Source organism: Phallusia mammillata, chromosome 2, assembly GCF_965637545.1.
Source record: "Phallusia mammillata chromosome 2, kaPhaMamm4.hap1.1, whole genome shotgun sequence".
Taxonomy (NCBI): domain Eukaryota; kingdom Metazoa; phylum Chordata; class Ascidiacea; order Phlebobranchia; family Ascidiidae; genus Phallusia; species Phallusia mammillata.
Genome location: NC_137253.1, coordinates 27,559,537 through 27,581,195, shown reverse-complemented (window position 1 = coordinate 27,581,195; position 21,659 = coordinate 27,559,537). Strand labels below are relative to the sequence as shown.

Here is a 21,659-nt window from a genome sequence, read left to right as displayed (position 1 = left end):
AACGTTTTGACAGCCGACATAATCAAAATCCAATCTAAGCATCGGTTAAAGAAAACATGTCATAGGAGTCATACTGCATTAATGCTATAACAGCCAAAAATGCAAATTTTTGATGATTGATTAAAGACCACCGTTAAAGGCGCATATGTGCGGTGCATGACATCCCGGCACATTGCAAAAATCGAATTAAATTTCCATACAGGTTGTCAGCCATTAGCGAGTGTAGCCGTGTACAAGCTACCTTTTCACCTCTATCGGGTTTCGACCATAACAAAACTGCGCGAAACGAATTTCACGCAGTGGTGCAATAGTTGTGTTTTAAGTGGAGCTTAACAACCCATCATAACTTATCAACCGATTTAAAATCGAGTTAAGCAAAAGGAAACATCGCAGAAACTTGTTTTATTTACATGTCAGTCACAACAAATGAGCTATAAATTATTTTAGTGACATTACTGCAATACTAGGTGAAATTTAAAAATCTTCGTACTGCCAAAAGTATCAGTTCTTACTTAGACAGTGAACGAAAACAACTTTACCAAGAAAACTCTGACGCGTTTGTAAGGCATTGTGGCGTTGTCTACAGATATTTGTACAAAACTATTAACTAATTGATTTCTCTGCTCTGTAGTGTTACCTAGCGGTTGATATTAAACTGCACTGATACTTAATTGCATTTTCACACACAAACGTTTTTAGCTTGTAATTGTTATACATTATTGGTTTTACAATGATTTGACAATTGTCAAAGTCAATGCATGATAATTAAATAGCAAATATTCTTTGGTTTTTAGAGTCTGAAAACAATATTTGTTTTTTTTAAAGGGGGTCGATGTCAAAAATTTACAAATCGCAGGTTTCGTAGGTTCCATCTTCGAGCATATAAGTACCGTAGGGTGTCACATAGCTTCCGGTGAACCCCTTAGCCTTCCTGTTGAAGTCCTTTTCCTCGGGCGGGGGAGGCGGGGACTCGCAGGTGAATTCCCACGGCTTGGGGCTGTACCATTTTGTCGATGGAAGCGGGCTCGAGTTCATGTATTTTGTGTCCAAAAGAGGTGGCGGTTGGAGCACTGTGGGAGTGTCAGAAGGAGGAGGAATGGTGTCCTCATCTGCTCCGAGCTCTTCGCTTTTTACTGGAACGATTTCTGGGGTCGGTGGCCTGACCTCAGCCTCTTTAACGAGCGCGAATTTTTCGGATCGTTCAAATCTTTTCTGTTTGAGTAAAGACAGTTTAATCACTTGACCACGTTTTATTGGGTTGTGTAAACTTAGTTTTGTTTTCGTGTGACCGAAAAGTTGTTTTATTGTTGTAGAACTAAATTAGTTGCCAGGGGCTTGTCAAAAATGCGTTTACACTTATGTCTTCGAAACTAAAATCACGTATAATATTCATCACTTTAATTTTTTTGTTTTTTCGCATGTCACTGCTGTTTCAAAATGACCTGAACAGTGCTTTGCAGTTTTAGATCTAGGAATATTTTTCTGTTTTACAAAACCATTCGTGGACCTTAATAGTAATAAAAAAGAAGAAAACACTATAGAAAAGTGTTTTTGTATGTCATGAAATGTTTCCAAACTTAAGAAAGTCATTTGCGCACTAATTAAACAAGATAAGTTATTACCTGAAACATGAGCGCTGCCTTATTTTGACGGCCTCCCGCGCACGCGAACGCCACCTGCTGGGCTTTTTCCTTTTGCATCTCTCGCGTTTCACCGACCTTCAAATAATAAGAATTTTTAGCTGAGCTACTGAATAGCCAAACAAATCAAACAAGGCGAACAAAGAGCAACGCACCTTACAAGCCATTATGACGTCATCACGTATGGATCCGGAGCCGCGTGAGCTGCTTCGTTCATCGTCGAATTGAGACAAGTTAGTCCAGCTTTTCCATGAGTCTAAAATTTAGTTTTTATGTTTTACAAAATCCCTTCATTACTGAAAACTGACATATATACATATTTCTTATGTCGAAACATAAAAACGGTAAATGACTTCAGACTTGTTAAATTTTTTAGTAAGTTATTATATGCGACTGTTGTCTCTATCTCTTGTACTGAGTCTCTGGTGACTCGTGAATTGCAATATACTACACACAGTTTATATTATGGTACCTTTCTGTGGCAACTTTGAGCCATTAGTTGACAAAGTCGGCACAGGACTTCCGCCATTACTATTCCATCCTTTGAAGTAGTAGGCACTTCCTAAACAAGTTAAAAATGTATAAACGTAAAAACACCGAGTAAAGCACCCAAGTATCATTTTCCCTCCCATTTACCCCAGTTGCTGAATATGTCCTGGAGCTGTGGGGGTATGTCCCAATGTTGGTGCCACTTGTGATTAGGAAAAATGTTTCCGACCGATTTACATTTGGGTATGTTGTCAGGTCTCAAATTTTTGTAAAATTATTTTTGTCTTTATTTCACACACTGCTGTTAAGATAAATAAAACGTTTAAATTATCTTGTTAATTATAAAATGTTATAGTGGGAACACTACATACGGATTTGATCAATTTGGTTGATGACAAAAAGCTAACCCAAAGTTTCACCAACAAAACAAGTTTTGTTTTTTACAGCTCATACTCTTCCAGCAGTTAACAATAACAAAGTTGAGTGCAGAAATGTTCAGTAGAACAAAAGCTAGTAGTTAGTTAAACATGCTCCAGCATATAGTTGCCACCGAGCAAATTATATCGTGTTACTAAAAACTTACCGGGTTGTATGAACTGTCCAGCACTCATTTCTTGAGATTGACTTCTGCTGAGCACTAATAACAACTGACTCACTGATTACATAACCTCTGCCTAGAGTAGCCTGTCCCAACTGAGCATCTGCTGTGCATGGCACGTGACAACTTGTAAACCATATGCCTGTTTTTATCATTATCGTCAGCAGTGTGCTGCGCAATGTCAAGTGTCAAGACCCTGTAAAGGCGTTGACAGTTGCTTGGATACACCTTGGACACAGGCTGTTAATGTAAAATCATGTTTAATATTAGTTACAGGTTATTATGGTTAGGTATATTATAGTATAAATACGAAACAAGCCATACTTGGCAAAATAAATACACATGCTTAGCACTGTTGTAAGGAGGCACAAACACGTCGTTTGGCATAAGCTTAAAGCGTTTAAACCAGGGGTGTGCAACCTGCGGCCCGCGGGCCAACTGCGGCCCGTTGATAAAGTTCGTGCGGCCCGCGGAGACGCTGGAATTTTCTAATTTACTGGCAAACGAGTCCAATTATCATATATTTTTGAGCACATTGGTGCGCCCGGTGGTATTTCTATGCGACCTGGCAATAATGTGACTATAAATAAATGCGCATTTTACTTGTTAACATAATATAAGCATATTTGGTATGAAAAAAATTAAATTCAGCTGTGGGTGCGGCCCGCGATCTGATCATGGTAATTGTATTTGGCCCCACGGTGAAAAAGGTTGCACACCCCTGGTTTAAACTTTAAAGGAATATATATGTTTTGAACAAGGTATGATTTCATTTCATCTAGAGGGCACAGAATTTGATTGATGTAAAGTAAATCATTAACAATTACTCAAAAATGCCAGAATGTTGACAATAATGCCTTCAAACATTCTTTTTGGGGGCAATAATTAAACTATGCAGAAATCGACATATGCAGAACCACGGAAACAGAAGTAACTTCGATTTATTTTGTACCGTTACACTTGTTTCACTTTTCACTCCACTTCCTTGTGGGTAACGGTATACGGTATACGATACTAGATATATTTATGTTAAACTTTGCGAGCAATTTGCAGTAAAATTGAGTTAAGTAAAATGCGACAAGCTCTGTTGCTGGGAAGTGTCGGCAAATACATAAAGTAGGTAACCTTTAGACATCAACAGCTCCTTGTATTGAGTTACAATAGTTCTGTTTATATTGTTTCTGAAACAAAAGACCGCACAACTTACAACGCCTTTACACGTCATGCGAATACGCACGCCTTTGAAATGATCACTTAAGTTTTGCAAATAGTGCTGTTTCTGGGACAGTTTAGTTCTGTTGCAATATAATCTTACTTATGTGGGTTTATTGCCTTGACCTTTTTACCACTTCGCAAATCAATTTCTGCATGGTCGTCGAAGACCATGTGTTAAATAATAAAGGCAAAAAAGACAAGTTTTGCGCTTAAAAGTTGTGTTCGAAAAAAGGTCGGTTTCGGCCGAAAGACAACAAATTATTCGGACGTAATATAATCTTCCTAAAAAATAGCTGATTAGGCGAAATATGTTCGGCTAACCTCAGTTTTTGTACAACACTAGTCAAAACGGACACAGATCGTTTGTCTTCAAACCCACCACGTGATAATTTTTAAATGCTTTGTTTAACTTCTCCGCAAATACAGATTTTGTCATTAACAACAGAACAGTTACTTTGTAAGGCAACGAAATATTAAACACTGTCGTAATCGATATTTCGCTATCATGGTGACACCTGTAAATAAAGCGAAACTCCATTCCCGCTGCTCGGTAAACATAGTGGTGTTTCCCCTGATATCCTTCCCTTCCATTGTTTCTGGTTGTGTAATATACAGGGTTTAGTGATGTGAGCCACGGCTGTTGCACACTGTTAGTCATGCCTTCACTACCGCCGTGTGATATAAGGTTTTCGCAAAACAGCATTCTAAATCGTTTCCGAAACGGTAACTCAGTTAACGGAACCATTGAGCACATTAAATCCGGAATATACAGGGTTGAGCAATTTCCTTCAATTCTAGTTGTGAGAAGAAATGGTTTATTGTATTCTCTGGACAACAGAAGGTTGTATGTGTTTCGCGTACTGCAAGTGCAAGGTTATCTGCCAGCAATATCAGTAGTAGAAGTACGTGATAGCTGGTCGTACAACCGTAAGTTTACCACGAAAAACGGAGGGGCTTCTATCAGGGTTCGAAAAGATACCACATTTCCACATTCAACATTTTCTAATCCAGTTTTAAGGTATGCAGTAAATTATACTCAAATGACATAACCTAACATATCTGTACCGTCAAAAATACCGAATATTTGGTTTCGGTCCAAATCTAATAGATAATTCCGTTCAGTCCAATATGCTTTATAATCTTTTTTTGTAAGTTTGTTAACTTTAACGGATAAATCGTAGTAGTTTCTGCATGTTTTGAGTGAAGTATCAAATATTGCAATTATTTTATGTTGCAGGGATACCACAAGACAATTCGGTAACTTAAGTTTAAACCAGCAGCATGATTCGCTACCTTCGACCATCCGTTCACGCGAGGTTACGCCACGCCGCTTAACATATGCATCACAGCCTGCATGCTACAGGTGAATAACGTGGTATACCTTGTTAGTTTGCATAGATAATAACGCAATTTTTTCACAGTTACCCTACTGTTAAATCACAAGCATCAAATGTAGCTGATAAAGCAACCGGTTATTCAACCAAAAGGTTAGTGATTGTCACGTTCCGTTTTCACGGGTACGCAAAAGTTTGGGACTGACTATGGAAGTTCCTTAACAGCTAACGCTCGTGTACTCTGATCGGCAGCAAACCCTTCCTTTTACATTTATTCACGTTCAACCACACGTACTCAAAACGACAAACAAACAATCCAGCACTACTTCGCAGTTATCTCTCAATTCTATCTTATATATTATGTTTTATTCTCTCGTCAGATGGGCGCTTTTATAATGCTGATGCAACAATGAAAAGGGTAAAAGGCGCTAACATGCCGTGACGATTTCCTTTAGATAAAACAATGGAGACTGCAACGGGCAACGGCGCCGCGATAAAATTGGGACACTACAACAATGACAACACAATAGCGCCTGCAACGATAGACTCCAGACGTACAGAAATTGTCCGTGATGCATTGTAATTGGGCCGTGGGATATTGTCATGGGGTGGTCTAGAATATTTGTGACAGTGATGATTGTTGGTCTAAAGTAGTAGAATTTTTTGATGTTAGGAAAACTCGCACGCGATTTTTTGAAATAAATCTTTTACTAAACCTAACCCCAACAAATAAAAAACAAAACAGTTTCTTTGAAAAAAATCAACGCATGCATCAAACACATATTTTATTTTGCAGTTTGACTGGCAGTAAACACGACGGCCAGTATACCGGAACGACAACACCCTTAGATTCGACAGAACCAAAAAATGTTGTCAGACCAAAAACTTCGCTTGCCACCAACAGTACACAATTCACACGATCGTCAAGCAGGTAATTAAATTCGAAATTTAGTACATATAATTATAAGAAGCAGTCTGTAGCACCTCCTTAAACATTGCAAGTTTTAATCACTAAAATTAAAATAGAAAACAAAAAGCATGTACCCACATTTTCCTCATTTTGTTTTCTTTTCGTTCAACATTCATTAATTTTGTAACGCCGTATATTTCGTGTAGGTCAGAATCGGAAAACAAGCAAAGAGATACAGGAACGTCGAGTACTACAGATAAACTAACAACCAACAGGTACGTGTAAAGTCCGAAATTGAGAAAAATTGTTTACCCCAAAGCTAATAATTCAATGTTGGTTTGTTTCGACAAGAGCTACACGCCAAAAATACCTGTTAATACTGGTTACGTCTCACACATAACAAGGTTAAATCCGTTTTGCCGGACAAATAATTTATATTTCACCACACCTGCATATTTTATTGTGAAATAAAAATACGCTGATATAAACCTTAATAGAAGTTCCTATACTGCAATTATATTCGGTACCATGTACACAGCAAACCCAAACTCATCCAATTGAAGCCAAGTGAAATCTTCTACGGTGTCTCAAACATTGAGTCCTGCAGCTCGGGAGAAATTGATCAGGCGGTGGAAATATTTACAAAAAGATTTTCATTACATTCAACACTCAAGTGTAATATTGCTGTGCGCAAACTTGGACCGTACTATTGGATAGAAGGTGAAACAGCAAATTTTGTGTTGTATGCACTTCGGGCTTTGGAGTCAAAGAGAATTGGAAGTAATTTTACCTTTCAATTAGCTGAGTCAGAAGATAAAATCCCCATATTGTGCGACGAAATAACGTTTCGTGGACTATCAGGAAAATACCGATGCTGAATAAGGAAAGATTCTGTTTGACTCTTTTGTTTTTATCTTCTTTCTTTGTACAGTATTGTGAATTTAAGATGTACGTCTTACTAGGATATTATGTTTCGCGTTATTCGTAGGCATCACCAACATACATTATTTTTTGAAATTTGTCTTCCCCAATTTAGCGTAATATAGCGACCAATGTACATACGTTTTTGCTGTTGTAGTCTTTGCCTATATCAACATTTCAAAAATATGAAAAAGGGAATAACACGTTATCAGCGCTAAAGCACAATTTTACGTTCGGTAAATGTCGCTCGTGTGCTGTGACATATATACACATGTTGTATAAAACCAGTTCGTGTTGTGCCTTAGTCGTTTCAACAGTCAAAACAACCAGGCGCTTATTGTGGTGTTTTGTGCAAGGAAAAGACTTTCAATCGCTGAAGAAGTACACCATTGAAGAAATAAATGTTTAAACACTTCAAAATGCGTTACGCATAAAACGGCTTCAGCAATTACGAACTGCAAACCAAACCTGTTGCTTCATTTAATCGCAAACCACGTGGCAATAAACTTTTTGCTCCCCGAAATTGCAGACTTTGCGACGTGTCGTCGTGTTCTGCCTTAAGGAAAGCAAGGAACGATAAACAATCTACTTTACTCAGACCTCCGTTAGATGCATTCAGTAGATCCAATTTAACATTACAAGTTCAGTCGCACTATACTTTTTCAGACTTTTGGGGCTGGAAGCTATTTAAAAAGCGTATTTTATAATGTGGTGCATTTTCGTGGGTTTCAGGTTGTAGTTGTGGTATTGTTAGTTTTATAACATTGACGTTCACCGCCTGTGTTTCGGATCACTAAGGAAATAAGGGTCCAATTTCAGCGTTGGTATGTCGGGTTTGGTCAAATATATCTTCCTGTGTATATCAAGCTAAACAGCTTTATGCAAATGCTAAAACATTTACAATTGAAGAAATGAAATCAAAGCAGCTGCAACAAGATAAACACAGTTGTTAAAATTTCATAGTCCTGATGTAATGTATGCTAATGGGCACTGAGCCTGCTGGAAGGATTGTGTTATGATCTTATAATATAATTCACACATATTTTTAGCTGCAGATATAATGAATACAACACTTTTTGGCTTATTTTGCACTTTTGCTTGTGGGTATTATTCGCTGTTTGGCATGTTAAAATGTTTTTACACTTTCCGACAGTGAAGTAAACAGGTTGTGTAGAAACCAACAAGTTCATGTGAAAAGCTTGTCATTCCAACTGCTGTCACCAGAACAAGTGACTTTTTATTTCGATCAATGACATACAGTTGAGAGATGTATATAAGTCCGGTCCGGGCGTGTATTTGGGCGAATTTTGAAACTAATTCAAAACTGCTGATCCGATACGGAATTGAGTTCCAATTTACATCATGTTATTACATTCTTTGCGCGTGTTTTAACATGCGAATGTTTATGCACACAAGGAACATGGGTGTTATAGTTGGCGTTTACCACGCGGACCAATTGGCTCTTTTTCTCCATCTACCAAGTGTTGTGCACAAACTTGGTCCACACTATTGGATAGAAGAAGAAACATCAAATTGTGTGTTGTATATGTTTCGGAGTTTGAGTCAAAGTGATTTGTAAGGAAACTAATCTTTCAATTAGCTGAGCCAGCAAAGGAAAAGCCAAATTTGTACTCCTAAATAATCTTTCAGAGACTTCCAGGAAAATACCGATGATAAATAAAACAAATATGTTAAAACATATATTGTTTTTATTTTTATTTCTTTGTACAGTATTAAGATTTATATGTTACCATGATATTATGTTTTGCATCATTGGTAGCCATCACCAACAAACGTTCTTTTATTTAAAATTCGCTTTTTTGAGTTGAGTGTTACAGCGGGCAATGTATACATGTGTTTTTCCTTTTGTATGATTTTATCGACATTAAGTTATCAAGTGTGCAGTACTTACCCACATGAAAATAATTAAAAATACAACAGCCTAATTACTTGGATATAGCATTAAAAACAATAATTTGACTTATCTTGAACATTTCGTAAACATGCTACAAAGAACAATATACGACAATTTTGTGTCCGCTAAAGGTCGCTCGTGTGCTATGACGTCACTTGTTATTGTCGTGTCAGTCAATACAACTATGGTCGCATTTGGTGAATCTCGTGAAAAAAGTATAAAAAATGATTACAACAAATTTCCATGGCTGAGGAAGTAAAAAATGTCCTCAGCACTGAAGTAAAGATATCAATATATAATGCCTGAAGAGTGTCTCTCAAAGCGTACTTTTGGCACATCTTTGTAATTTTACCACCGGCACTAGTCAGGAATCACATCTTATTAAATTTTTAAGACAATTGAACAAGTAAACTTTAAACGAAACGCAATATACATTACGAGTAAAACGGCTGGAGTAATTATGAACTGTAGCCTTTGCAGGTTGTGTAGTAACGAACAAGTTCAGGTGAGACGCTTGTCATTCCAACTGCTGTTACCGACAACCAGCAGGCACCTATATCTAATGACACTACAGTTAAGAGTTGTAAGCCTAGCCGTGTTTTTTGGGCGGTTACAAACTATTCTTTTAAAGGAGGGTCAGATATGGGCCTGCCTTCCAACTTTACTTTATCTGCATGGTGTTTTAAAATTCTTCACGCGAATGTTTATGCAAACAAGGTGTATATCATATTTGCCGTTCATCTGATTAATCAACATCAATGCCGAACTGGTTCATTCAGTAAACTGCGTTCTGACTTTGGAAAACGTTTAGTTTCAAGATTGTACCTTCAGGCCTGGAAATTGAGATTTATGCAATTCAGCCTCAGTTGAATTGAAACTTACCCTACTAAAAACACTCGATTACTCTACCCAGTGTTTTTTTTAAAGGTGTTTTGGGGGACCGTTTCGGATTTCTCCAGCGGTTTCCCAAAAAGCAAATATGGCTATGGTTTTGGTATTTAAATGAAACACTTGCGGTCTCTTAAAGCTACTTAGCGGTCACCCAAACCAAACCTTAAAAAAAACCCTGACCCTACCAATGTCAAGTGAAGATTTGCTAGATTCAGTTTGAAACAACACGGACTTTCATTTAGCACGTCGTAAAACGAATTACACCAAAAGTAATGTGTATTTGTTGTCAAACAAACGCAATTCAAAGTACACATTGATATGGTGCAACCTTTCGCCGAAACCCGGGATCCTAGCCTTTATACCAGAGGTGTGCAACCTTTTTCACCGTGGGGCCAAATACAATTACCATGATCAGATCGCGGGCCGCACCCACAGCTGAATTTAATTTTTTTCATACCAAATATGCTTATATTATGTTAACAAGTAAAATGCGCATTTATTTATAGTCACATTATTGCCAGGTCGCATAGAAATACCACCGGGCGCACCAATGTGCTCAAAAATATATGATAATTGGACTCGTTTGCCAGTAAATTAGAAAATTCCAGCGTCTCCGCGGGCCGCACGAACTTTATCAACGGGCCGCATTTGGCCCGCGGGCCGCAGGTTGCACACCCCTGCTTTATACCATTACGAATTCACGTTCATGATTACTTTTTCACAGATTCTACTGAAACCATTACTTTTCACGTTTACGATTATCCTTTCTCAGATTCCACATTTGTTTGGCCCCAAACAGCAAAGACACACCTTTGTGTGCAAGTGAAGGTGTTCTGCTGCTGGAGATGACGACATGTACGGGTTCTAGAAGCTTCTGCAGCGAAACTCGATTCTCTTCCTTCGGTAGGCAACCTATCGGGGATTCCCCAACTTATTCCCAGACGTTTCACCAGTCTGGGTAAATATTATGCAAAGATATTTAAAGCTGTAGCATTGCAGGTTGTTGAGTCTTTACTTGACAGCAAAAGATCTGGACTGTTTTTAGACTAGATGCGAATGGAAACAAAGCAACTGGGAAACAAAGATTTTGCCTAAATCACTTGGTAATAGTTCCTTATTCATGTAAAGCCTGAACGCCGTAAGTCCATTTTTAGGCATTTTATGCAATATTGTTAATAACAGTTAAGGTTAGTCTACTTACATGTGTTGTATGTGCATAAATGAACTAGGGCAGGGGTGTGCAACCCGCCAAGCCGCTTAGTGTCGCCCTCAACAACACTCTGATTCAGAGCAAGTAAAAATGCACATTTTGACATTAAATCCGCGCTAGTTTTCGGAATTTCCTAAGTTGCTATACGTAACAAGAATAAGCTAAACCAGCGCATGAAACTTAATTCACCCAGACCTATGGTCTTCTATTCGCACTGGGTACTTGTTGCCTATCTATACCGAATGTGACGTAATATACCTCTTTGTCTAGTAAACAATTACTTTGTTTTGAAGGGCAGTGTTGCGACGAAACTTACTTGTACCTAACATTTTAAAGTTGAACGCAAAATAAAACAGAACGCAGCGGTGTGGAAATAATATCGACATGATATTATAATGCAAGCCACACCAACAGGAGGGTAAAAAACGTGTTAATACGGTACATAAAAAAGTGTGTGGCCCTCGCTTAAAAGTCCAAAATGGGTTATATGGCCCACCGACGAAAAAGGTTGTACACGGCTGACACTAGGGTGTCAATCGGCAAACTTTTTAGTAAAATTCGAACATTTATTCAAACGTTAGGATCTTCTTGACTATACATTTTGTTGCGTAGAGCTGTGGAAAGTTTCAGGGATGTCAAATTATGCTCATCTGTCGCCTTGTGCTATACGGTTTTCTCAAGACACTATTGGACGACGTTTTTCCAACCGTAAAGTCGTCAATGATACAATACTTTATATCAGAATGGGTTTGATGAAAGTTACGGACCTGCCTACCATAAGCGTGGTAAAAATCGGCAGCACCTACTATACCCTGGATAACCGACGTCTTTATGTTTTCCGTGTCCTGCAAGTGGCGGGTCTTTTGGAAAAAATTGAAGTCTTGTTAGTAGATTCAAGTAAGTTGAAGACCAAAAAGTTTACAACTGACAATGAAGGACGGTCAATTACGGTGCGCAATGGATATACTTATGAACACACAGAAAGGTAAGGCATTATAGTTGGGTGTTTACACCGTCATACGCAAGATTTGCTCTGAATTTGTTCGGGCGAATCAGTAATTTTACACAAATTCGGTTTGGGCCGTTACGAACACTACAATACCACACTGACAAACGTTCGGTTTTGGCTAAAACCTATTTTAGACAGCTTGATGCATCATTTTACAAGAAAGGTTTCCAATCTTTTTTGTTGATTTTCCCCTTTGTCCTCAACAAAGAAAAAAAGTTGCCTTCAGATATTGGTAACGATTCGACTATAAGTTTGTTTTTAGTAACCTTGTCATCAGTGCGTTTCTGGGATGCTTGTGTTTTGTTTGTAAAAACTATGGATCTAAATATAACTCCTTTACAAGTCATATTTTGTTTTTTGGGCAAATGTAACCGCTTTTGAAAAGCTTTTAAATAGCACCATAGTGTATACGCTTGTTTTTGCGCAGTGAGTCCAGCATAGAGGCGTCCGACGTTCACAAACCAACCAACGTTCAAACCAAACTTTGCAGAAAATTGAAATCTGTTGTATCTTTGACAAAAACACTAAATGATCCTGTTGAGCATAATTTGTAATTATACATTTTAATCATTTTTAGTTTATTCAAAATAACTCAACGACTGTGCCCAAAAGGGAAGTGTGTATTTATGATTTTTTTACATACGTAATAAACACTGCTACTTGAGAATTATAAGAATTAAATCTCCTTTTATTTCTATTTCTATTTAAATCTTAAAGACTAGTCGAAGATAGGTAAATAAATCAAAAACAAAAGATTCATTTTTTGACCAAAATTTTGCTGATGACAACTTTGTGCTTATAGTTATGAAGATCAGTGGTCCACAACAGCGGATGCTGGCGGCTTTGGTTTGTCAAATGTCCAAACGTAAGTTCCTTTTTTTACCATGTAAATCATTATTTGTTTTACGGAATCTGATTTTGTGGTTATTTTTAGGACGAATTTTAAAAGTTGGCGATTCGAGTTGGAGGCAATTGTGAATGATGAAATTACACAAGCAGCAGATTATGAACTCTCATTAAACCAAGATTATCCAAATTATTAAGGTATAGAAATAAACTTTTGCTTTATACTGTGTACCACAATTCATATACTGTGTATCAAAATCTGCTGATGAGTTTGTTTTGTAGATAAAAGGACCTATTACAACAACAGTAACAAACACGGAAAACTATTTTTGGAGTGCGGATGATGTATCATTTTAAGTCATTTTATCCAATGATTGTAGGCAATACCCAAACCTTCATATGCTTTTATGTGTCTAAATAGTATTGGTTTAAATCGGTAACTAATAATAATGGTAATAGTAAATAATATTAATAGTACATAGTCGCTAAAACCCCATTTGCGTACTTTAGTTTTGTTCCTTTTTCAATGTATTTTTCTATTTATGCTCTTCTCGGCGCCCACTTTTCTTTTTGAAACAACAACATGGAAAATTAACTGATTCAGTGTTTGACTTTTTAATTCTTACTTGTTACACATTTATTACCTACTCGACTTCGATATGGTCTTGTTTTGTGATATTACTTTCTTCCAAATCAATTAAGATTCCATGGTGTTGGGTAGGGTTTCTTTTTTGGTGGTCGTTGTTTACCTACCTAAATTATTCAACCGACTGGAATCCACCCATGTTGTCAAACCCAGTCGCGTTGCCTTTAGCGCCACTCGTTTCTCCAACGAGATTCCAAACTCTCAGGCCCCCTTTCTCTTTGCCAGGTACAGCTGCTGCGTGTTTTACTATTGTCCTTCGTATTATTTTTTATTTATTTTAGTATTATTTAAGTTTTTGCAGCTGTGTCCTGTGTTTTCGTGCCACTTTACCATCATTTGGTACTATGCTTGTTGCGTTCAAGTGCACGTAAACAAAATAAAATACGATACGATGTATTACAATTCTTCTGTGTTATTAGTGGCGCATGTACAACAAATTTGGAAAATGTTATGAGAAAGAAGGTACTATATCATGTGTTGCGTGCTAATTTGATTGTTTTTATTATCAAACTGCCTTTTTATGCCTCTGAGGTATTTTTGCTACAACAGATTTTGTGACTTGGCGTCAGAGTGCGTTATTCCTTATGAAAAATGCGTTCTGCCTCTTGAATTTCGTCATGCACAAATTCGGTGAAATGCTTGCTATTTCAACTGCTGTTACAATGAACCAGTAGTGACGCACATGCGGCTTAGAAAATACTATTCCAGCCTGGTAGTTGTGTCGCTTAGAACTCTTCCACACTTATAATTAACTATAAAAACATTTTAATGATGACTTAATTATGAAACTAACAGGTTCAGAAATCAAGTTACACTCTGCGCAAAACAATTTTAGCAAATAATTTTTGTACAAGCTTTTTCAAATTCTTAGCTTTCACTTGGCAAATTTAGTTGAGGTGTTTTCCACACAGCCAAGGAAGGCTTCCTCACAAACATGGAAAAGGAGGACGAATTTTCACTCTCTTCCAGTTTCAAGTGTGACATTGCTGTACACAAATTTGGTCCTTGGTTATGTAGAAGAAAAGCATCGAATTGCGCTTGTATATAGATCGGGCCTTGGAGTTGAAGATAATGGGAGTTGTGCCAACAAACAAATACCCCATATTGCGCGACAAAACAATTTTTCTTGGACTATTAGAAAAACACCTATGATGATTAAAAAAAGCCCGTTTAAAATTATCTTATTTTTTTATGACTTCTTTCTTTATAGAGAATTAGTATGTATATCTGACTATGATATCATGCTTCGCATTGTTCGTAGCCATCACCAACATACTTTTACTATTTCAAATGCACCTTCTCGAATTTAGTGAAACAGCGGGCAATGTACATGTGTTAATTATAGTACTGTTTCACCCACCTCAAAGTATTTTAAAAGAGTGGCGGCCTAGTTGCTTAAATAACATTAATAGCAAAAATGTCATATTGCTGATATCAACGTTTCTAAAGCACTGAAAAATTAATATGTTATCAGCGCTACACCACAATTTTACGTCCGCTAAATGTCACTCGTGTGCTGTGACGTCACATGTTGTATAAAAACAGTTGGTGTTGTGCCTTAGCCGTTTCAACAGTCAATACAGCTCGCTTATTGTGGTGTGTTTATGATTGAAACAACTTTTCATGCCTGAAGAAGTAAACATAATATCGTTGCTTTGCAAAATATTATCACAGCAAACTGTATATCTTTAACTGTAGCACTAAAGTGAAAGATTCGATACCAATATAAAATGTCTAAAGAATGTCTATCAAAGCGTACTTTTGTGATAACTTTGCAAGTTTACTGTTGGCATCAGTCAATACTCTTGTCTTGAACGAACCTTGCGTGATGAAGAAGTAAACTACAAAAACGCTATATACATTACAAATAACAGTTTGAGTAATTTTCAACTGTAAACCAAACCTGTTGTTACATTTCAACACAAACCACGTGGCAATTAACTCCTTGCTTCCAAAATTTGTAGACTTATCCGACGTGGCGGCGTGTTCTGCCTAGAGGAAAGCAAGAAACGACAACAGTGTACTTCAATCAGCCCTCAGTTTCATGCATTCAGTAGGTCTATTATCCTTACAAGTAGAAAGTCGCACAAGTCAGACTTTTGGGGCTGTATACGTGTTAAAAAAGTTATCTAAACTGTCTGAAAAGCGTTTTTTTTTCTTTCTATGTAGTGCAATTTCATGTGTTTCAGGTTGTAGTTGTGGTATTGTTAGTTAATAACATTGGGTTCACTGCCTGTGGAAATAAGGGTCTAATTTCAGCAGCAGTATGTCGGGGTTGGTCAAATTCTTTCTGATGTATTCAAACACAACGGTTTTATGTGGGTTCCGGTATGTAAAAAATATTACCGTTGGACAAATGGAAGAAGCTGCAAAAAGGTAAACGCGTTTGTTAGATATATATAATAGTTCTGATCGAATGTATGCTATTACGCACTAAGATGGATGGAAGGATTTTGTTATGAGCCTTTATATATATAATTCACACATATTTTTGGCAGCAAATATAATGAATGGTTGCAAAAATTTGTGGTCTTATTTTGCTTGTTGGTAATATTCGCTTGTAGCCTTGTTAAAATGGTAGTATTTCTGGCCAAGTGAAGTAGCATTTGCAGGTTGTGTAATAATCAACAAGTTCAGGTGGACAGCTTGTCTTTTCAACTGTTGTTACCGACAACCAGCAGGCGCCTATTTCCAATTACAATCTCACGAAATTTTAGGAGATAAGCGAACCGGTTAGCATTACTTGTTGCTTTCAATGGGTTTTTGCAACAGAACCGGCTAAAAAATATGACTTTTGTTATAGAACCGGCTTACAAAAAATTTGAATCCCACCACTGCCTTAGCCTATCAATAAGTTGGCGAACTTTACCTAATAGTTGCTGCCAAACTTAAGTGATTGATTTGTGGAATTGGGTTTGCAGAGAAAAACTGGTGTGTTCATTAAGGTTCACAAAGAAATGTTGTACAGCAGGAGTCGACAATCTTTCAACCAGCACCGCGTGTCAGTGTACTTGTATCAAAATGACAATAGCTTAGAGTGCCAACAAAACATTAAACTACAAAGAGTGTAAAAGCATCGAGACAATATATGATAAGCACAACTCTGTGGTGTATGCCCAGTTGTGGCATCGCACAGAATAGGTATGGCAACTGTTTTACCCTGTTGCTCCCAACAAACTGATTGCCGTAGGATGGATACACTAGCCAATACGGCCGATCTCCGTCACCAGCTGCACTGATAAGACCTCACCTTATAGATCGAAACTGTGTGCACTGTCTGCAAATACAAAGAGTTGCTTAATTTATTTTAAAAGATGCTGTACCTTGTTTCAGGGATGAAAAACGATATTCTACAACAGCGGAATCAAGTTACCGTGTTTCATCAGATCAAAAAAAGTACTGCGGCTGTTTTTTGACATCAGATGTTGAAAATCATTTACACGTCTTTGATATTTGCAGAAAGCCCTCTTATATCGAGCTTCGACCACGAGACGTTTACTATGGTTTGACCGACATTACTTGCTGTACAGCGAAAGAAGCAGACAGAAAAGTCAAAGAGTACAAGCGAAGATACGCCTATAAAACCGAGTTGTTTGCAGCGGTTTATGTCAAAAAATGTGGTTCCCGCTATGTGGCAAATGGGCAAAATTCCAATCGACGGTTGGATGCCCTTAAAGTGCTTGAACAGAAACACAGTGAAATGCAGTTTTATTTCAAGATAAAGCAGCCACTAGATGTCGACAAAGAGTGTAAAAGTTTGAAACACAAGTATGTAACTTTTTGTGGTGAACACGGGAAATATGCGTTCCGAAATTTTAGTCTTTAATGGCTAACCTTTTCCGACCAAGTCTATGGGTATGATATGTAAAAAGGAAGCAATGTCACAATGCGGGCAACCAGGTTTAAAGCAGGAAACGAGTCCTGCGGTTTGCCTCAACATTACCAATGAAAGGCCTATTTATGGACTTTGGATTACTGTTTTATTTCTTGCACTTAAAACGTATTTTGTTGGGGTCTGGTATACTTTCATGACCCAACGTCATAACTACGTCCTGCCTGTACATACACCAATGACTTTTACATATGATCAACTACGTCATAGTACGGATACGTCACGCACATAATGACGTCACTGTGACGTCACACATTTTCCCTTTCGCCCGACGAAAATTTCACACTTTACGAAATACACATCGCAGAAAGTTGAAAATTGGTGTGTGACGTCATCAAGGCTTTGGATGACGTCATGCAAAAAATTACGTCAATCGGGTCACGCTAACTACATATATTCAACGTCTAAACTTACTCGCTAATGCAAAACACCTCTCGCTCGCCGATGACCTGCGCTTTCTCACTTAGGTACAATGACAAACAATTTTTAAAGTGTGTGGACGGCTGCGGTAACCATAATAACAAGTTTTCATATTATTACAAAGTTGTATATTACTTCAATGTCATGTTTTCATGATAGTAAAAATGTGTATATTAATTTTATGTGATGTACACTGTTATAAAATTCCTACAGGTTCGGATGAGCTGTGAGTTTTTAACTGTGACGTCATAATGCCTTAGGGAAGTCGGTGGGTCAAAGTGGGTGAAAGTTAAATCCCTTGTAAATATTCGTGCCAACTTTCGGACCGAAAGCTCAAGTACATTTCGGATGAGAGGCCGACAAAGGGGTGCACCTCGACGAAGCTCGACCCGCTTCAAGCGGCCGAGTTAAGAACGGAAAAGCCTATGTCGGCACCTGGTATACTTTCATGACCACAAATTCTCGACCTCGCTGCAGCCAAAGTTGAGATCGCAGAAGGGCGATCGAGACATTGTTGGAAAGGCCTATCCTTCCCCTCCAGCTTGCACCCCCCCGCGTTGCACCCCCATAGAAGTGCGTCACCTAGCGATTGTTTGAATAAAGGTAGTTTTCGCATAAATGTGACGTCACAATGCCTGGGGTTAGGTCGGTGGGGTCAAAGTGAGTGGAAAGTTAAATGCCTTGTGAATATTCGTGCCAAGTTTCAAATCGACAGATCAAGTACATTTCGGATGAGAGGCCGACAAAGGGGTGCACCTCGACGAAGCTCGACCCGCTTCAAGCGGCCGAGTTAAGAACGGAAAAGCCTATGTCGGCACCTGGTATACTTTCATGACCACAAATTCCTCTTCTTACAAGCTTTTGTTTCCTTTGTTTCTTGACTGGCCATCTTGTGGAAGCTTGTTTCCGCTTGGGCACAAATTTGCTATGTTACGTCACATAGAACACCGACAATGTCGCATTGTTTAATGTCCATTGAAACGTGGTTATCTCTCGTTATGAGTTCTTTATTCACTTTGTTGATGAACTTCAACTGATTATACTGTTTTTGCATTATGGCGGGTAGTCAAATAAACGTGAGGAAATTGGCGGAGTTAGGAGTTTTGCAGGATGTAGGTAAATGCATAGTGTATTTACGAGCTCATGGTTTGCTTTCTCGGCAGCAAACTTGCCCAAAATGTGGTTCTGTCATGGAAGAAAAGGTTTGGGCGTCGGCCAAGGTCGATGGCCTAGCTTGGCGCTGTCCAGCACGTGTAAGTTGTTGTTTTGACGCATTTCGTTTATCTTGCAGTTGTCTGATTGTGTTTTTGGAGTTTAATTTTTTTTGGCGTTTGGCATGATATATACAGTTTTGAAAGTTATTTTGTTTTTGAATTGATTCGTTTGTGTATTAACAGGCATGCAGAAAAATAGTTTCCATCCGGAAAGGGTCGTTTTTTGAGAAAAGTCATCTCGACTTGCGTCAACTGGTGACACTAATGTATTTTTGGACATTAGATGTCTGCCAAGACGTAATTATGGCAGAGGCGTCAATCTCAAAGACCGTTTGTGTTGATTGGTGCAATTTCCTTCGTGAAGTAAGCTTATTCAGTAGATACAAGCTTTTATTGTAAACACCTTCGTCAGATATGCACGCAGGATCTCCTGTCCAGGCCCAACGTGATTGGCGGAGTCGGGCACATTGTGGCCATAGATGAAAGTCTGGTGGCACGCCGCAAACGTGGGTCAAATGCACAGGCGCGCCCAATACGGGAACAGTGGGTTTTTGGAGGCGTTGATCTTCAGACCAAGTATGACCTAAAATTATTGCATATTATTTGGCTAACAAACTCTTGTACAGGGAGTGTTTTTTGGAACTAGTCCCACGCCGGGATCGTGCCACCCTAGAAACAGTTATTGTCCGACACGTGGCCCCTGGGACAACAATCTGGTCGGATGAATGGGCTGCTTACAATCACCTATCTAGTAATTTGTTTTGTTTTTTTTTGACACGTTTTGCTATGTAATTGCTGGGCTGTTCAATTACAGGTTTGCCACACCAATACCAGCATCAAACCGTCAACCATTCTCATCGTTTTGTGACTCCAGCCGGAGTTCACACTAACGACATTGAAAGTTTGTGGTGTGACTGCAAACGTAAATTTAAACGCATGAACGGCGCTTACCGGGATTTTATTCCGTCTTACATAGACGAATGGATGTGGCGGCGTATGCGAGATAAGTCGCAGTATTTCCCCGACCTCATTAACGCCATTGCAAGCAACCCACTGTACCAGATATAAATGTAAATAGTTCCCTTAGTGGCTGTGATGAAAGACTGGTGCCACGACTCCGGGTCTCGACCCTGACGGTATCACCTGAGCTCTGAGCCCTCGTGTTAGAGAAAATGAAAAAAAACGCCCGGCAAATTTTTTCCCATCACAACAACTGGCACCTTGACGTGGTGTGATGGCTTTTCACTAAGACCAGTTTTCTGTCTGCATTATTTAATAAAAATGTTGTATCAGAAGTGTCAATGCAAACAATCAATTTTGAGCAGACGAGTTACATTGTTATTAGGTGTTTTGCGAAACAATTTGTTTGAAAGTTATCCAATCTTTTATAGACATTTACATGTGGAATAGCGGGCTTCGACAAAGTTTTGCATAGTTTCCCACAAAACCCTTGAGGAACCATAGTTGAATTTAGTCACAGTAAAGTTGTATGACTGAACGGTCTTGAAAATGTCAATGAAACAATGCTCACATTTGGGAAATAGAGAAGCTTTTTTGGATAAAGACAAGTCAAATTTTCATTTGCATAGTCACTTCATCATCACAGTTCCATTATCCTGCCGTAGGATCGCAACCGACCGCACGAGCCTAGCGGGGAACGTCCGGTTGCATGAGGCTGTTGTACCTGCGGGTTCTGCTGGCCAAATGAAATCCGCCAAACGGAAACACAAGGTCGGTTCTTCGCAACGTTTCCTGTGATCCCACAGACCCGGGTGTCAAAAGGACTGTTCGTTGCGACAATGAGAATGGTGCCGTCGAGCATCTCCTCATTATGCAGCTTGTGTAAGATCGATGACGAGATCTATGATGTTGTTCGCTGTAAAAAGTGCTGCTGGCCTTCTGCCCGGACGGTTGGTCTGAAAAGACCGAATCCTACGGCAGTTTTTCGGTCTTTTGTATATGTCTAAGTATAATCTCGTTTCATGGTACAATACTAAAAAATAGAAAAGTAAAATCACACTAAGATAAAAACTAAAACACCCCTTAAAAAACACACAAGAAAAAAATTGAAAACTAGCACGAGTTCTGGTATGCAGAGATTTGATGGCGTGTGGTAACCTCGATGGCAAATTGTTCTTGTGCCGAACGCGATGTTTACGCGTGGATGAAAGTTTTCAGCCTTTCGGGTGTTGTGATGGTGTACTGACGTAATATGCGTGAACAGGACTCATGTAATAGTTTGGCTACCTCATGTTTGTAAATATCTTTGCATTTTAGGAGACACAAGTCATGATATAGTTGGGTAGCGCGACACCGGTAAGGGCTGCATGCGAGTTATATTTCGCAAAATTCTGTTATGTTTAATGTTGTTAGTTTTAATTTGTGCAGTGTGGCCGCTGCCCACGGCCGGGACGTCATATTGCAGATAGGGGTACGCAAAAGAGTAGTACATAATACGGAGATACTGTCTCAGAGTAGTCACGTATTTCGAACACTAAAACGAAGGCTT

General features: G+C 38.6%; 3 protein-coding genes across 4 annotated transcripts; 2 read left to right on the top strand and 1 right to left on the bottom strand.

Annotated features, from left to right (window-relative positions):
• Positions 1–387: 387 nt before the first annotated feature.
• LOC145214492 (uncharacterized) lies at positions 388–5,644 on the bottom strand. The gene is made up of 5 exons (XM_080083035.1): positions 2,713–5,644; positions 2,113–2,202; positions 1,796–1,896; positions 1,623–1,718; positions 388–1,212 (listed from the first exon to the last, which is right to left on the bottom strand). Exons 1-5 carry the CDS (start codon positions 2,738–2,740, stop codon positions 844–846), a joined length of 684 nt encoding a protein of 227 aa, XP_079939161.1. The 5' UTR covers positions 2,741–5,644; the 3' UTR covers positions 388–843.
• A 317-nt stretch (positions 5,645–5,961) lies between these two features.
• Positions 5,962–7,682, top strand: LOC145214565 (uncharacterized). The gene is made up of 3 exons (XM_080083119.1): positions 5,962–6,207; positions 6,393–6,461; positions 6,725–7,682. The coding sequence occupies exons 1-3, from the start codon at positions 6,044–6,046 to the stop codon at positions 7,062–7,064; spliced, it is 573 nt and encodes a 190-aa protein (XP_079939245.1). The 5' UTR covers positions 5,962–6,043; the 3' UTR covers positions 7,065–7,682.
• Positions 7,683–15,817: 8,135 nt separating this feature from the next.
• On the top strand, positions 15,818–21,396 carry LOC145214842 (uncharacterized). Of its 2 annotated transcripts, XR_013857140.1 has the most exons (4): positions 15,818–16,000; positions 16,958–17,020; positions 17,084–19,901; positions 19,965–21,396. XR_013857140.1 is itself a non-coding variant. In XM_080083446.1 (3 exons), exons 1-3 carry the CDS (start codon positions 15,891–15,893, stop codon positions 17,448–17,450), a joined length of 540 nt encoding a protein of 179 aa, XP_079939572.1. In that variant the 5' UTR covers positions 15,818–15,890; the 3' UTR covers positions 17,451–21,396. The 2 variants fall into 2 exon arrangements, 1 of the variants encoding a protein (XP_079939572.1); XM_080083446.1 differs by having other exon boundaries at positions 17,084–21,396.
• The last annotated feature ends 263 nt before the right edge of the window (positions 21,397–21,659 follow it).

Bases quoted from the DNA above. Each gene is read 5' to 3' on its own strand.
- LOC145214492 (XM_080083035.1), bottom strand. From the start codon at position 2,740: ATGAGTGCTGGACAGTTCATACAACCCG. The intron at 2,203-2,712 runs GTAAGTTTTTAG...TAACTTGTTTAG, and splicing joins TGGACAGTTCATACAACCCG to GAAGTGCCTACTACTTCAAA. The intron at 1,719-1,795 runs GTGCGTTGCTCT...TATTATTTGAAG, and splicing joins ACGTCATAATGGCTTGTAAG to GTCGGTGAAACGCGAGAGAT.
- LOC145214565 (XM_080083119.1), top strand. From the start codon at position 6,044: ATGCATCAAACACATATTTTATTTTGCAGTTTGACTGGCAGTAAACAC. The intron at 6,208-6,392 runs GTAATTAAATTC...TATTTCGTGTAG, and splicing joins TTCACACGATCGTCAAGCAG to GTCAGAATCGGAAAACAAGC. The intron at 6,462-6,724 runs GTACGTGTAAAG...CCATGTACACAG, and splicing joins GATAAACTAACAACCAACAG to CAAACCCAAACTCATCCAAT.
- LOC145214842 (XM_080083446.1), top strand. From the start codon at position 15,891: ATGTCGGGGTTGGTCAAATTCTTTCTGATGTATTCAAACACAACGGTT. The intron at 16,001-16,957 runs GTAAACGCGTTT...ACCTTGTTTCAG, and splicing joins ATGGAAGAAGCTGCAAAAAG to GGATGAAAAACGATATTCTA. The intron at 17,021-17,083 runs GTACTGCGGCTG...TGATATTTGCAG, and splicing joins GTTTCATCAGATCAAAAAAA to AAAGCCCTCTTATATCGAGC.